The 17,170-nt window shown below is 39.7% G+C and overlaps 1 protein-coding gene across 3 annotated transcripts; it reads right to left on the reverse strand.

Annotated features, from left to right (window-relative positions):
• Positions 1–1,907: 1,907 nt before the first annotated feature.
• Positions 1,908–6,986, reverse strand: LOC147607942 (WEB family protein At1g12150-like). 3 transcript variants are annotated; one of them, XM_086790024.1, is made up of 4 exons: positions 6,652–6,986; positions 6,391–6,445; positions 5,978–6,138; positions 1,908–3,578 (listed from the first exon to the last, which is right to left on the reverse strand). In XM_086790024.1, exons 3-4 carry the CDS (start codon positions 6,116–6,118, stop codon positions 2,148–2,150), a joined length of 1,572 nt encoding a protein of 523 aa, XP_086646150.1. In that variant the 5' UTR covers positions 6,119–6,138; positions 6,391–6,445; positions 6,652–6,986; the 3' UTR covers positions 1,908–2,147. The 3 variants fall into 3 exon arrangements, with proteins under 3 accessions (XP_086646150.1, XP_086646152.1, XP_086646151.1); XM_086790026.1 differs by having other exon boundaries at positions 6,416–6,487; XM_086790025.1 differs by having other exon boundaries at positions 6,391–6,487.
• Between the last annotated feature and the right edge of the window lie 10,184 nt (positions 6,987–17,170).

Below are 17,170 nucleotides of genomic sequence, written 5' to 3' on the forward strand. Positions count from 1 at the left end.
TAGATACACACCCACACACTTCTCACATAGGTGAAGGTCCTGAGAAGGGAAGCTTTGATACCATGTTAAAAGGCATGGTGTGTGCTTAGACTTGACAAGGATTAAATGAACCACTTAATGATGAAAGGATGATTATCACTTAAGTTATACTCACACCAAGGAACAACACATACAAATCACTAAGATAAAATGAGATGTGACCAATGAGCAATGGTGTGTGCTCAAGAGTCACCACATAGGTATAACCATGAGAGAGTATCTTCAACAAAGGACCACTTAGATTACTTTAGCACAAATCAAGTACACAACTGATAGGCACTCCACACACTCTTCACACTCTAGAGTGGGGTTTGCATTGAGCTCAGCCAAAGCCCTAAAAATATCCATGTAACTACTTTATTAAGTACCTTATGTGCTTCCTAAGCACATTGTGGTGCCATTGAGACATTTGTCACTTCTTGGCACCTATGGTTGTGGCACGTGGCAGCTTTCTCCACACAGATCAACGCCGAGATTGTTCTCTTCTCTCTCTCTCTCTCTCTCTCTCTCTCTCTCCATGTAGATCAACTGAAATACACACTTCTCTCCACACTGCCTCTCAGCATCATCACAAAGGCAAAGAGACAGTCAACAGAGCCTCTGCATACCCAAGAGCTTGATAGAGGACCCAGAGATTTGCAAGAGGATTGAGGAGCTATGGGAGAGCTTGGTTTTTCATGAGGGCACAAGCTACCCTGTATACTGAGTTCAACAAGATCAACACCATCCTCCAGGAGACAGCTCAGACCAAGCTAGCAGAGTTTAGAGAATAGGAGAGGAGTCTCCCCTTCAATGCCTGCAGGAGCACACAACAAACACCCCTTGGATTGAAGCTCAGATGGCCACAGCGCGCACTGAGATTAGCTCCATAGAGGAGAGGAGAGGAGAGGGGAGGGGAGTATAGATTCCATGCCCGCGGATCTTTCTGGACTCAGGTGGGAGAGAGGCACAGGGGATTTCTTCGAGAGGACAAAGCCTCGCAAACGGAGGGATAGCATCCAGAGACTTAAGACACCATTGTTTCGGAACTGCCCTAGGTTTGAGCCATAGCCATTGGTTTCTTCAGTTCCCTCCTCACTACAAAGCCTCACTCCCCATTGGTACAGGGCATCCAGAGGCTTAGAGGATCAGATGGCACCATTGTTCAACCGCCCTAGGTTTGAGCCATAGCCATTGGTTTCTTCAGTTCCCTCCTCATTACAAAGCCTCACTCCCCATTGGTACAGGGCATCCAGAGGCTTAGAGGATCAGATGGCACCATTGTTTCGCAACCGCCCTAGGTTTGAGCCATAGCCATTGGTTTCTTCGGTTCCCTCCTCACTACAGAGCCTCACTCCCCATCAGTACAGGATGCGAAAGAGGGCCTAGTGTAGTCCTGCGAGCTCTCAAATCAAGTATATATATGTGATTACATAATAACATATCATTAAGGGAGTGTGTTAGGCCGAGTTGGTGTAGCTTGTGGCCTTTCAAAGTCAGGGCCATCAAACAAGGCCCCATAGGTAAGGTGAATTATGTACCCCTCTCCAAGAAAAAAACCAATGAACATATTGAGGTGTGCGTGAGAAAGGCTTATGTAAGGATTCTCCTTACCTCATAAGACAAGGCACTCGGAAGCGCGATCGTGACATACATTTTACAGGTCAATTATGATCATCCTAGTATGCACATAGAAGGCCTTAGCTTCCTTTACTTATAAATTACACTAGCATTTCTCAATATGTATTTGTTTCATTGTGATAATTTAAAACACTAATTAAATGTTTTAAGCGTGTGTGTGTGTGTGTGTGTGTGTGTGTGTGTGAGAGAGAGAGAGAGAGAGAGAGAGAGAGAGCTTCAGAAGATAACATCAGTACACAAATGAAGTCACATGATCTTGCTTTGCAAGACCAAAAAAGAATATAACCTTTTCAATATCCTCAACCACAAATCTTCACAGCAAAAATGTTGATGGAGACTATATTGAGTTATACACAAAGCTTCCAAAGCAGTTTAAGAGCCTTATACATGGCATAGCAACTGACACAAAACTAACAATGTGATCTAAATAGTGCATTTACGAGAAGGCTAATAGGTTTTTCTTAAAAAGCACATGATCACCCACCCTTTCATGCTTCCTGTTTAGTGGGACTCATCGTCTTCTGACTCTTTCTCTTACTTAGAAATGCACCAAGTGAAGGTAAAGAGAGCTTCTTCTTCTTCTTGTTCTCTCCCTTGTCCAAGCCTGGCATCCTTGAGTTCAGCACCTGCGCTAAGGACTCCCCTTGCAATGTGTGAGAAGAAGCCAACGCTTCATTGTTAGATCCAACCATGTTATCAGTGTCCTCATGTAGTGTTTCCAGCCTATCCCTCTTCATTGACTGTACCTGCGCATCTTGAGCCAAAAATGTGGAATGGTTTGTTTTGCGGTGTAATGTCGTATGCCGAACCGCCTCAGCCTGCTCTTTCAGCATTGCTTGCAGCTCAGCTTTCGCCTCAGCATTAACCTTGCATGTCACTTTGTCCTCTGCTTGGTCACCTTCTTCTGAAATGGCCATCTGCTGCAACTTTTGGGAAAAACCCACAAAAGCTTCATTGCATGAAACTGCTGATCTCAGCTCACCTTTCACTCTCTCAAGCTCCGAGGTCAACAACACGACCTCTGAACTTGCATTTTCCTCTCTGCTCCTCGTATCTAAAAGCTCAGATTTGGTTACATTAAGCTCTAGTTTAGTATCACTCAACTTATCTTGAAGCTCCTTCAAGGTAGACTGTAAGTAGACCTCATTATCCATTGCTTTGTTAAGCTCCAACTTAGCTGCCTCCAGCTCTATAGATATCGTTGCATCTGTTACAGGGCTTCCACACCCTGCCTTTAGTTTATCAATATTCACAAGCGCTTCTCTAGCAACCACAAGATTATTTCGTACCATTCTCAACTCCTCTTGGGCACCAGCAAGCTTTTGCTCAAGTTTATTGACAGGAGAAGGGTCTTGTAGTCGTTGTACTGAAGTCTGCACGCTTTTTTGCTCATCCATGTCCGCCCTCCTTGCAGCAAGCAAAGCCTCCCTCTCCTTGTTTGCCTCCACACATGCCATCTTCACCAGTACAAGAGACTCTTTGGTGCCTGAAATCTCGTTGCTCAGCTCCTCTGCCCTTCTTGCATTTACTTCAGCCGCAGCCAGAGCTTCTTCGGCTTGCCTCATAGCATACTCTTTCTCTCTTTGTGTGGCAGTAAGCTCTTGCTCCAGCTTATTCAGCTCTTTCTTGGAATCTTCCAACTTGGCCAAAGTTGCCGTATGCTGCTCTCTTGCCGCATTTAGCTCAATTTCCAAAACCACAAGCTTTTCATCTGCACACGATGAGCTTCCTTGCTCCATGTCATCTGTGATCGACCCGGCATCATGGATAGACACTTGATTGGCTTGCACAAGCTTCCTTAGATCCTGTAGTTCTAACAAAAACCTTGCTTTGTCTTTCTCTGCATCTGCAAGTTGAGCTCTTGTGTTAGCTAGCTCCTCTTGTAGTTGGTGCACCTCTGCTTCATTGGCTCCATGTTTCTGCAAAAAACAATCAATAAATGAATAGATTCAGGCCTCTTGATCAGAAATTCAACACAGTATAAACATGGTTTTTTGTGACTAGGAAGGGGGAGGTCTCCCCACAGGCTCTCCTGCGGCATCCAGGGTGTTTGTGGCCATTGTTGCAACGCCTTCTGGTGGGAGACCAAGGCGCCTACAAGTGGTCAATCAAGTTGCTACTACAAAACAATATACTCAGGAAAGACCCTGTCTGCCATGCTTGAAAGCAATACGTGCAATACATGCTGCACTAGAAGTCCCCCAAGGCAGCCCATCAATTGGCCAAGTCAAGAGCATCAAACAGACAAATTCAACAGCATTTAGTAATATTATTATATGAAGTTTGTGCTGGCCGACAGCAGTTAACCTGTTGTAGGGATATTCACCTGAGCCTATAAGTAGAAACTCACAAACTCAATCATAACCATCTGATCCCCAGTTGGGGGCAAGTCCTAGTCAGTCAATAGGTAATCTTTTGGTCAAGAATTCAGTCCTCTTTTGGAAGGCCAAAGGCCACAGCAGTTGTGCATATAGACATCTTTTTATACCATAGTAATATACTAAAAATATAATTCATCTCTCTCCTCTATCTATGTATTCATTGCATGTTCCTAATCAATAGGCATAGGGCTGGATCAAGTACAACAAGGCTTCGACGTATCCAACATTGGTATCAGAGCATTAAGACTCAGCCATCTAAGCACTCAGCTGTCCCAAGAAAGGAGCACAGATCCATGGAACAATGCAGCCAAGGTAGCATTTATGAGGTGGTCGACAACAGGCTGAGCCAGAGGAAAGCATTCCCTAGGCGGCGTGTGCTCATAGGAGCATACCATTGGCTCTCAGATCAGTTCCAAAGGTGGAGCATCAGCAATGATCATTCTCAATAGGAGACCATAGCTGTGTTAAGGTTAAGGGATTGCAAGCATGGGGACAAAGTGAAATAGATGCACATACTTTTTTTCTCCTGACTGGCCTTAGGTCCAAAATCCTCCTGTAGTTACCATTCTTCACCCCCCGTAGGCCATGCCGGCAAGAAGGATGTGGAGTTTTGAACCCAGGACCAGTCAAACACCTCTACTACTTGAGCTATCACCTCATTGGTAGTTCTAAAACTAGACTTGGAGTGGAATCGGAGGAGTAACAGATTATCGATCAAAGTATCAGAAGTCAAGCAATCAAAGTACACAATCAGTGGTCTGAGGAAGGATGACGCGTTTCCAACACATCATCAAGTTTAGCAAGAGAGTGTCACATGCACACACACACGGGCATGGCTAATCCCTAATTAGGCAACAATTTTTAGTACATACAGCAACATTTAATCTTATATGAAATTTGTGCTTATTTTTGCTAGCCGACAGGAATCGACATATTGTATGAGTAAATAGAAACTTGCAGTCTCAATCATAACCATCTGATCCCCAATTGGAAGCAAGTCCTAGTCAGTCAGTACACAGTTTTTTGGTCAGTCCTCTTCTGGAAGGCCAAAGGCCACAACAGTTGTACAGATAAAGACAGCTTTTTATACCATATTAATATACTGAAAATACAACTGATCTCTCTCCTCTCTCTATCTATTCATTGCCTGTTCCTAATCAGTAGGCATGGGGCTGGATCAAGTACAGCAAGGCTTCCACACATGCCACGAGCAAAGCAAGCATTAGTCTCCAAAGTCATATATGCCATGACAAGCCATGTGCGCCATATAAAAAGCCATGTATGCCATTTTAAGCAATGTGGCAAGTATACAGATCAAAAGCCTTGTATATCATGAAAGCCATATGTGCCATGTAAGCATTGGTCTCATGCACCATAGATGCCGATGCACGCACCAATGCATGCTATAGATGGCGTGTAAGCATCGATACCAAAACATATGTACCCTGTAAAAATTGGTATGAAGAGCCAATGGGCCACATAAGCATCAATTTCAAATGCCATTTATGCTGTATTAAGCATCGGTATAAAAAGTCATATGTGCAATGTAAGCATCAGTATCCATACATGCCATGTAAGCATCGGTATAAAAAGTCGTATGTGCAATGCAAGCATCAGTATCCATACATGCCATGTAAGCATCAATGTAAATTAATATCTGTGACATGTAGGTAGCTGGAAGGGGTATACTGCACAGTCCTGCCCCCAGCGCAACATTAGGAGAGGGCAGCTGTGCCACAGCAGGATGGCACCACACCAGAGAGGCCAACCCCGTGCGGAGGCCGTGCATGAGAGCTGCCACGCATGCCCCCGATACACGTCCCAGGAAAAGGCTATTATGTGTGCATGCATGTAAGCCATGTAGGCCACGTATGCATCAGGATGTGTGCCATGTAGGCCATGTTAGAGTAACAGCACAGAGAGCCATAAAACCATACCTCATGTTGCTTGATTGTCTTAGCATCCACTTTCTCTCCGAACATCCGCACCGCCGCTCTAACATTCTGATAAGGTAATGTGGTGTCTATATCTGCCCTTTTCTGCTGGCGTGGAGAAGCCCTCAAGGTGATGTTGGCCATGTAGAAGCAGGCGCTCTCACCTTCAAAAAAAAGCATGCAAAAAGGGCCATACAGAGAGCATATGAGTATGCCATATGTAATTAAGGTTTGTATGAAGAATTAAACTCATGTAAGTGTGGTTAGTATGCTAAGTATGATTAGGGTTTGCATTAAGGATTAAACTTTTGCTTGGCATGATGCTTTTCTCAACGCTTTGCACAATAGCTCATGAGAAGCTTCTTCGTGATTAAGAGAAAGCTTAACGTAATTTTTCTGATAAGTAGAAAGATAACCTATTTGATTAAGTAGAAGCTCGACCTGTAGAGTTAACAGGAGCTTAACCAACCGCTGCAGAAAAAAGCATGCAAAATCGCCCACAACACAGCAGAGCTGTGAGAGAGATGAGTACTCGCTCAAGAAAAGAGATTTGATTTTGATTAATTGAAAAACATCATCAAAATCAATAATCAATTGCTAGTAATGCCGATTTAACTCTGGAAATAGAGTGCACGCAACAAATCAAATCGAATTAATTTAGGGGAAATTAAAAATACCCAGAGTTTCGCCAGAAATAGCCGCTAGATTGCTATGAGAAAACCAACTGATTAATTTCTAAGCAATCGGTTCAGTTGGGCGATCAGCTCACTTGGATTCCGACATGGGTTTTTCCCATAAATCTATTTATTTTTAATTTAGCGTTTGTGACCTTGGAAGGCGCACTGAATATATATATTTGAAAAAGAAAATTAGAAGAAAATTGGTGGCATTCAATGCTAATCCTGCGCTCACGAGCTCGATTTTTGATGAATTGATTGAAAATCTATCGCCCACCATCGCCTCGTAGCTTGTGCAGTCTCTCATTATTGCCCTTTTAAGAGCCTTCAATTTCAAAGGTCCTCTCTTGAGTCTTAATATAAACTCACATTTCCTCTGCCTTTTTATTTAACACATTCCACTTTGTTATTTTTTATTATATGAATGCATTAGATTAGATGCATTTGTTCACAATCAGCACCCAAAATTTTGATTTTTTCTATTAATTATTTAAGCAACACATGTGCTACCTTTTTGGGAACAATAATTATATATATATTTATATCAACAAAAACTTCCATTTACAACAAGTCCTTTTCAACTACTAACACATCCCTTCTCTTTTTTTTATATACATAAAGTAAATACTTTAAAGCCAACACAGACAACAACAAATTTCAGAGATCTTCCTACATTCCCCGAACTTCACTATTTAGTAACCTATAGATCAGGCCCCACCTTTCATCCTCCCAAACAAAGGAAGACTGCTCCCATGAAATATGATGCCCCAATTGCATACATGCAAAAATCATAGCCTCAGAAGTGCAGCCCTTTGGAGATTGCTTCTCCATAAACTCTCCTTTTGTCCAGATTTTCATCACTAGCCTTGTACCCAAAGGATTCTCAATGAAGGCAACAAAAGTATAGACTGACTGCTTCCCTTTCAAGTACCGCCTCTTTGTGATTCAGTTTATCCTCCTCCCAGTCAGTCACATGCCATTCCCACTCAAAGGAATGTGGTCCGAGAGAGCAGTGCAATAGTCAATTGCACTTTCAAAGTATGGGGAACCCATGCAGCTTGCTAGCTAAAGAAGACTCTATCAATTCTAGAAGAAGAGCCAAAGTACTACAAACTAAAGTAAGTGTGTCCAGGGTCAAGTGTCCAAGGTCAGATCCCCAATTCCACCCATCAGCCAGCCCCATTTTTCCCATCAACCCTTCCCGTTTCCTTCTCTCGGCCCATCAGAATTGTGTTCCCCCCACACCTATCTGACTATCTTTTAACCATATTGAAGTCACCCAATCGGATGCAAGGGCCCTAAATATCTAAATTTGCAATCCACTCCCACATTCCACTTCTTACCTTGTAGTTGTGAGCCCCATATACATTCGCCACCCATAACCTTTCTCCATCAATCTGGACCTCAATCACCAAGATCCTACCATTCGGATGGTTTGCTATTATACAAGGATTTAGATTTTTTTAATGAAAAATAGTTATCACCCCACTATACCCCCCCAACCCCTCCATACAACGCTGCCCAGTCCTTATAACTATCCCTCCTAAATGATTTCTGTCCAAAAAGGTTGTGCTCCTAAATAGCCATAATAGAAAGCCCCCATTCCTTAACTAATCCCCAAAAAAACAACATTCTTCTTCCTATTTTAATCCCCCTTTACATTCCAGGTATAGCCTCTGACTTCCTTACTCTTACTCATCCTAAGGCAATTTCCGGGCCCATGTCTACCTCCTCTTCTCCTACCTCTTTTGGGATTCCTATCTATATATCCTTCCAGCAATTTTTGGGCCCATGTCTACCTCCTCTTCTCCTACCTCTTCTGGGATTCCTATCTATATATCCTTCCAGGCTGTCTCTATTTGCTAGTTGAATCGTTCTACAAAGGATGTTTCACTATCTACCCCACCCAAAGGGTTGAAGGGATTCGAGTAGATCAAAAGACTTGGATTACTCTAAGGCTTACTACCCCCAACTTCCCTAGCTACACGTATGTTTTTTGCCTTTCTGGCTTCTTACTTAATTTTCCTGAGAGTGCCTTACCCTTCGCTTTGTCAATCACTTTAGTCTAGCCCCCTTCAACCTATCCCCCTCCCTCAGTTTCTAGCACTTCCTTCCCTTACCCCTCCTTTATCAAGTTCACATTGTTTTCCTTATACCTTACTTTACTATCCCCACTGGGTTCTCCATCCTTCCTCTCCTCATCCTTGGGCTTTGTCTCCCTCCTTCGCCGCAGTTTCTTGCTATATGTCCAAAGCCGCCGCACTTAAAGCATGCCCCAAGGAATGGGCCGAATTTCAGATTCAGCCCAAGTCCACTTCCAAAGTTCTAGGGGTTTCATTCAAGGTATTCTAAATGATGCACACACTATTTGCCTAAAGACCACTAACCTCCTCTTTTGGGATGTAAAGCGCCGAACCAAACGTGCTAGCCGCCAATTCTCCCAACGTCAGCCTTAACCAAGGCGGTAGGCCTACTATGTCAACCCAAACAGGGCAAGAACTCTTATTTACATAAAAAAGGGGGTCGAAAGGCATAGCATGAATAAGTTTATGTCCCATAAACAATGGAGCCCTCGCGAATAGATTAGATTAGATACGGCCTAGCCTTTCGTGAAGAACACGTTAAAGAACCCCTTACCAAGAGAAAACACCTAAGACACCACCTTATCATGGAATACGTCGTCTTGCAGCCACTTCCCCACATTTGCTTTTGCTAGTGGTCTACTAGGACAGAAAACTATGGCACTGCACATTGAGAAGAAGCCTATCTGTCTCCTAATCAGTTCTGAAGAGACTCTCATACATACCTTATACAAACCCGCATGTGAGACAGGGCACCAAATTGCACTGTAATCCAATCTGGATGCAACTTCTTCGCATCCCTCTCCCTACCTTCAGCTTCGCGAGAGCGCTTCATCTCCTCTAGATCCTCTGGCTTGTAGTCTCCCCAGCCACCACCAACACCCTTATCTCCTCCTTGATCCCATGTATCCTCCATCCCTTAGGCTCGCTGGCCTACATGCACGAGAGAACAGCCAATCACCTACCTTGTGTACGATAACATGCAAAGACATGTGTTGATATAGCTCCCCCCGCCGCCGCTGATGCACACATGAATTATAATGAAGTACATCATACCTTTACCTTGATGTCCCATACCATCAAGAGGTATAACTCCAATCCATCAGCACATGTAGCTATAGTTTGAAATGGTAGGTGAGTAGTTATGATCCTCTACACAAGAGAACATCACATAACCTAGCCTCAAGATAATATCAAGAGACCATAGCCGAAGCCCCCCTTGAGTGTGCCCCATGCCCCTATTATATAGGAGGACCCTCAAGTGACTCTTGACTCTCCATCTCCCATGTGTGACCCTTGGATGCCTGACCCTAACCTTAACCCTTAAGGTTAGTCCTAACCCATGCTCCCATGCTCACAAGCCTAATGTGGGTTAGCCGCCTAGTATATGCACTCATAATGTGCATATAACATACTTCCTCTCTCTCAAAACATTGCACTCTTGCAATGAAAAGAAGGAGAACTGCACTGAACAATATCAACCGACTCCCAAGTCGAACCCTCTATTTCCCTATCTTTCCACCTAATTTTAACCTCAAGGATTAGTCGACTATAAAGTTTCCTTTCCCTGAATTCAAGTACCTTATTAGGTTCATATGGAACATAGGATAATTCTTCGACTTTAACGAGTTCTTGAGGATTAATTGTGTTATCCTCACCTCCCAGTTTCCCTTTCAATCTATTGATATGAAAGATTGGGAACTCTAACATGTGGAGGTAGTTTAAGTTCATACGCAACCGTGCCAATCTGATGTATAAATCGAAATGGACCTAGGAGATAAATTCGAGCATTTTCCTTTGACAAAGTCTGAAAATCTTTAGGAACTTTTAAATAAACCAACGCTCCTAGTTCAAAAGACCAAATTGAGCATCCTCTATCAGCATAGAATCGTGTCCTATCCTGAGCACTCCTGATAGAATCTCGAGCTTCGGTTAGCATTTCTTGTATGTCATGCAAGAAATCCCTCGATGCGTCAAGCTCGATGTCCTTAAGACCGACATCAATAGGTGCCCTGGGTTAATACCCTGGGTTAATGCCCTGGGTTAAGACCGACATCAATAGGTGCCCTGGGTTAATACCTGAATGGACTAAAACCAATAGCTATATGTTTAAAACTATTATAGGCAAATTCCATCATTGGAAGATATTTTTTCCAATTTGATGCTTTTCCAAAGACATATGCATGAAGCATATCCTCTACAACCTGATTCATACGCCCTGTTTGCCCATGAGACTGCGGATAATCAGAGGAACTTATACTACTCAAAGTAGATTTCTCGTTGTAAAACATTCGGAATAAAATAGGAAGACATGGCATTATAACTACAGGAACCAGGGATCCATCGGCGGCCCGACATACCCACATCTGCACAGGGAATCATCGGCGTCCCGAGTTACCCATATCAACATAAGGAGCCATCAACGTCTCGATGAATCACATACGTACATCCATAAACCATCAGCTGGATTGTATCAATCACCTAAAGGACGGAACTAGAGAAAGAAATGCCAACAAAGGAAGAATCCAACATTCCTTAATCCGAACACAACAAGATAAACTTGTTTAAACTCTAAAGAAAGAGATTTCAACAAGTGAAAATGCCGACGAGATTACACTCATCAAAACATGCAGGCTATAGATGAAAGAAGTTTATCTAGAGAATGCCTACACTACAACTTCAAGTGAATTCAGAAAATGAGATTGTCTTTGAATGTTGAGGTCAACATGCCAAGTGATGTAAGCAAAGCAACAATCCCGAGCCAAAATTATCCTATAAGATAATATATGTGAGGGATCACTAGCGTCCCATACCACCATGATACCACCCATACATACCTTATTAATTTGAAACTCCCTAGTATGCCGTCTAGGAAATATGAATAAAATCGTGTATAAAAGAAATAAGATGGCCTTATCCTAGACTTTCACATACTAAAACCTATCTCTATATACCTGAGACCACATCAAGGAATAACTCTTTCCGAGTACATCATTAGAAAAGAATTTGAATTAATGGCGCCTTTCTAATGATGACTACCCAATAAACACAATAAAGTTGGGGTAGAAAAATAACTCACCTAGATACATAAACAGCTAGGTATCCAAGTTGGAATATGTACAAAAGTACAAGAAACATAGTCCAAAATTATGTGCAAAAGTACAAAGAACATAGTCCAAAATTATGTGCAAAAAACGAAGGCAAATGCTATCCTCAAAGCACATGAAGTTATCCAAAAGATCAAAAGATCTTGATAAAACCATGGATAAAAGCATAGAAGCCTCTCGAATCCATGAAAACCATAGTTGATCATAAAAATCAATGCATGCCATCTAATGGTCATTAATCATGCCAAAAGAAACATTAAAATTGATGGCCAACTCATCAATCCGGAGTATATGAACATGGTGTTTGTTCAAGCAAAACTCGAAAGTAAGCAAGTGAAACACATGTGTGTAACACTCATTACTAGATACAAGTAATCTAGGCAGAACCTGATGAGTCCATATAAAACTTGGAAAACATCCAATAAAATCCACCAAAACAAACCAATCAACTAACCCATGATAGAATTTGTCTTAGACTTAGGAAATTAAGCATAGACCACACTTAAAAAAGTGTAAAATAAATAATCATGGAAAAGTGTCAAAGGTGAGACACACTTTGAACACAGATTATAGCCATCATTGAAAAACTTAAGGAACATGTCCAAAAAGAATGGCTAAACAAAGGTAAAAAATCGTGAAAATATCATTCAGAATTAATCTAAGCAGAAATATCTACTAATATACAAGGTGTAATCATATTAATAATATGCGAATAACCTGCATCTATCTAATGTCAGCACGAGAAAATGTACTTCAACATTAAATAACCCTCGAAAATATTAAATTCTCAAAAATTATCATGATTTTTTTCTAATTTTATAGGGCCTCAAAATACGATAATTTTGAATTCCACCAAACCTATCTTATGGCATTCCAACCTATATTTTTCCAAAAAAAAATTAGCAAATAGTTTTTCCAAAATACCATTGATATTTTAAAAAATATCAATTTCTAAGATTTCTAAAAATAATTTCTAGAATATTCCTAATTTCTCATGAGAATCCCATCATTCATGAAATTTCCAATTCCACCCGACAATTCTCAAATCTCATGAAAATTTATAATTTTTTGGAATTTTCTAGTTTTCTGGGCCAAAAATATATTTTTAAAGGAATTTAAATGGTCACGAGTGCCCAAATCGACACACCACATGCCAAACATCAACCCCACATTTTTCAGAAATTTAAAATAACCTTTGTCTAATTTTCCACTAATTTTTAAGAATTTAAAAAAAATTAATTAACCCCAAACGCATTAGAATACGAACGGTCAAAAAATTTTGGAATCCCAATGGTTTTTCCAGAATACGGAAAGCCAATAGTTTCGGGAAAATGAAAAGACAAAAAAAAATCGAAATGTGAAAGGTCAAGATTCTCCGAAATCCGAAAGGTCAAAAGATTTTTCGGAATTCGAAAAGCCAAAAGGTTTCCCGAGAATGCAGAAAGCCAAGAGATTTCAAGAAGATAATTTCAAAAATTTTCAGAGAATTTTTATCTCAAATTTCATATTTTCTTTTTTTTTTGTTGGCTTTTTTCCAAGCTTTTTTGAAAGGCTTTCAAAAGCTTTTTTAAAAAAAAAGAAAAATCCTTTTTAAAAAAATCAAAATCTTGAAATAAAGCTTTTTTAAATCTTTAATCCTTAAGCTTTTTAAAAAATAATTATGGGGGGGTTTCGCCCGCAGGCTGCGCTGCAGCCTCCCCCCCGCGTGCGCCTTTTGAAACCAAGAGAGAGGGAGTCCTCTCTCCTCTCCTTCTCCATTCAATTCTCTCTCCACCCCCTCCTTCTCTATTAACAGAGAGGAGGATTAAAGATTAATTAATCTTTTGATTAAAGAATTTAATTAATCCAAGCTTAATCATAATTAAAAATTAATTATGATTAGTGTTTAATAAAATTGTGCCTTAAGAGGCGTTCTACGAGAGGGAGGAAAATAGAAGAGAAATTCAGATTTGAGAGACGAAGAGGATCCCACACACACAGGAGAGCATTCCATGCATCAACATGCTGCCCCTACTGCATTTCACCAGAAAATTGGCAAAAAATGGATAGAATATCCGTGAAAAACGTGCAAAAATGCAAAAAATACATTTTTAACCATAAAAATGCTCTAAAATTTTCTAAAAAATTAGGAAAATTTTTCTTAAAATTGTAGAAATTCAGGGAATCCATTCTACCAAAAATATCTGCAATAAAGTATGCGGTATTTTGGTTAAAAAAAATTCCATTAATGCTTATTTTAAACCACAAAAAATAGAAAAAAGTAGCATTAAACTCACGGAATTCCCCCGCAACATCAATTCGTCCATTGTATAGAAGAAACACGTGATCCAACCGCCATATCAACGATCCACGTGAAAATCATCAACACAAATCAACAAAATAACATTTTTATTTAGTAAATATTAAAATTTACTTCAAAAAATGCCAAAATTTGTAATAAGAAAGAAAAAATAACAATAATTAACTAGAGATTGCTCTGATACCACTGTTAAAACCCTAAGATCTCTCTAGATAATTGTTCTGCATAAACATGCATAAATCAGGCATAAACTCATCCACCCGATCAACCCCGAGCCCAAGCGATCCACACATGAATTATAATGAAGTACATCATACCTTTACCTTGATGTCCCATACCATCAAGAGGTATAACTCCAATCCATCAGCATGTAGCTATAGTGTGAAATGGTAGGTGAGTAGTTATGATCCTCTACACAAGAGAACATAACATAACCTAGCCTCAAGATAACATCAAGAGACCATAGCCTAAGCCCCCCTTGAGTGTGCCCCATGCCCCTATTATATAGGAGGGCCCTCAAGTGACTCTTGACTTTCCATCTCCCATGTGTGACCCTTGGATGCCTGACCCTAACCTTAACCCTTAAGGTTAGTCCTAACCCATGCTCCCATGCTCACAAGACTAATGTGGGTTAGCCTCCTAGTATATGCACTCGAAATGTGCATATAACAGCCGCTCTCATATATTCAACTTCTTCTTTAACACATGTGCTACATTTAGTTGCATCTTACTTTTCTATCATATTTGTCATCTTTGACTTCACTTCTCTGTATGTACAATAACTTCTGCATGGCTCTCTCTCTCTCTCTCTCTCTCTCTCTCTCTCTATGACCATACGTAGCTCACTGACCATAAGCTCTTGCGTAAAAACCAAGAGCCCATGAAATCATCTCTCTCTCTCTCTCTCTCTCTCTCTCTCTCTCTCTCTCACACACACACAAGGAATATGAGGTAGGTTTAATTTCTAGCCAGTTTTGGGTGGAGGGGGCCACAAGAGGCGTGAAGGAGGGTGTGCCATCCAAGGTTTGGATGGTGGGCTTGTGTTTGTGGTTTTTTACTGTGGGTGCCTAACTCGGGCAGTTCATGAATGACTAAGTGAGAGAGGCAAATGATCGAGATGGAGGCAGGGGCGGATGGACTAGGGTGGAAGGGGTAGGTTTGAAATTTTAGGGGATATATCTACCTCAGGGTAATCAAAGGTTTGGGCATTAATTAGTGCCCAAGATAAAAGTTGTGAAGGAAAACAGAATGCTCTCTTCACAAACTAATTTGACCTTTTGCATACATGGAATGTTAGAAAAATACATCTTCCCTAACCAATCAAAATAAGTAAAAGATGTCTTTTCCTTGGCCCATTTTTCCTTTGAAAATCTACACATCAATCGGTTTTATAAGAAAATTTTTAAAATCTTAGCCATTATTCTCAAGGTAAGCAAAGATTCTAATTGGTTTTTTCCATTTGAGGCACAAAAACTACTCTAAAAGACATTTGTTTTTACATTTCTTTGATCACTTTATCATGTAAGTAATATAGTGGAAAATATGTAGTTTAAGTGGGATTTTCTATACAACTTCTCTTAACTACATAAATCTAGTAATATAAGTGGACCCTATGTTGTCCATGTTGGATTTTCTATGCAACTTCTCTCAACTACGTAAATATTTATTATTTATGTTGAAATTTATGCATGAGTCATGTGTCGTGTGTCAACTACGTAATTTATGCTAAAATTTATACATGAGTCATATATTGTGTGTCATCCTACAATTGTATTCTAGGTGCAAGCCAAAGAAGAGCACAAGTCTAAGATCGATTTTCTATACAACTTCTCTCAACTATGTAAATCTTTATGTAATTTATGTTGAAATTTATACATGAGTCATGTGTCTTGTGTCATCCTATAATTGTACTCTAGTTGCAAACTAAACAAGAGCACAAGTGCACATCAAATCATTACAAAAGCCAAGATTTGTGTTGTTCCCTTCATGTTATGTGTCATATATAATTTATTATATGTTTATATCATCATATGTCTAATTCTAGAAATTTACTAACCACACATGAGCGGGTTTGTGAGTTGGTATGATTTCTATGTTTCATTAAACCACAAATGAAAGTGGTTACGTACACTTTCTTCCAATATAGTGTCATAGATATGTTCAAGTCATATGAATGTGACATTTTTTATTGGAGAAAGAAAATGTGTTTAAGAGTTTGCATATTTGCTCTCAAAGAGTTATTAATTTTGAGAATAGGTCATTTCCTTCTATGTGTTAAATTAGGTGTCTTATGTTTCTTCAAGTGTATGTGTTGGAAAAGAAGCCACATATGTGTGCAAGTTGGCATGCTTCCTTTACAAAAATGATGTGAATATAGGCCTACTTAGTTGCCTCTATATTGTCCTTCAAACACACTAACAAGTTGCAAAGTAGTTAGAATCCTAATATTTTTAGATTCTATTAGATAATTACATGTTTTATTATTATTTTAACATTTGTTTAGCTTATTTACAAAGACTCAATTAGTGGTCATCTTATTTGTAAGTATTTCATTGAATTTGTTTATTATTATTATATTTATGTTTTAATGAAAATTGAGTTACTTTAAAAATTAAGTAATGCATCTCATCTATCATGAAAGTTTATTATTTGAAGTTAGAAAATAATTTAAATGATTTCTAATTTTAAGAGTAATTAAGAATATGAGATATATTATAACACAAAGTCATTCATATTACTATTTTTATTCTTATTAATTGATTAGGATAAAGTCTTCGAGGTTTATTTTTAATTTTTGTCAAATTATTGTAAGGTTACTCTTGTATGTTGCTGTGCTAATTAATGAATGGGGGGGATGTTGTTTTATTGATATTTGGCCAAAGGTGGTTAATTTGTTAATGATTATTATTTTTTGTTGTAAATAATGAATTATTTAATACTTTATCACACGAGTGCTCACAATGCATTAATCACATGATATATTCCCTAGTACTATATTATTTTCCATATAAACTTTAGTACTTATTATTAGT

Source organism: Cibotium barometz, chromosome 54, assembly GCF_041138505.1.
Source record: "Cibotium barometz isolate CiBa-2024 chromosome 54, ASM4113850v1, whole genome shotgun sequence".
NCBI classification, from domain to species: domain Eukaryota; kingdom Viridiplantae; phylum Streptophyta; class Polypodiopsida; order Cyatheales; family Cibotiaceae; genus Cibotium; species Cibotium barometz.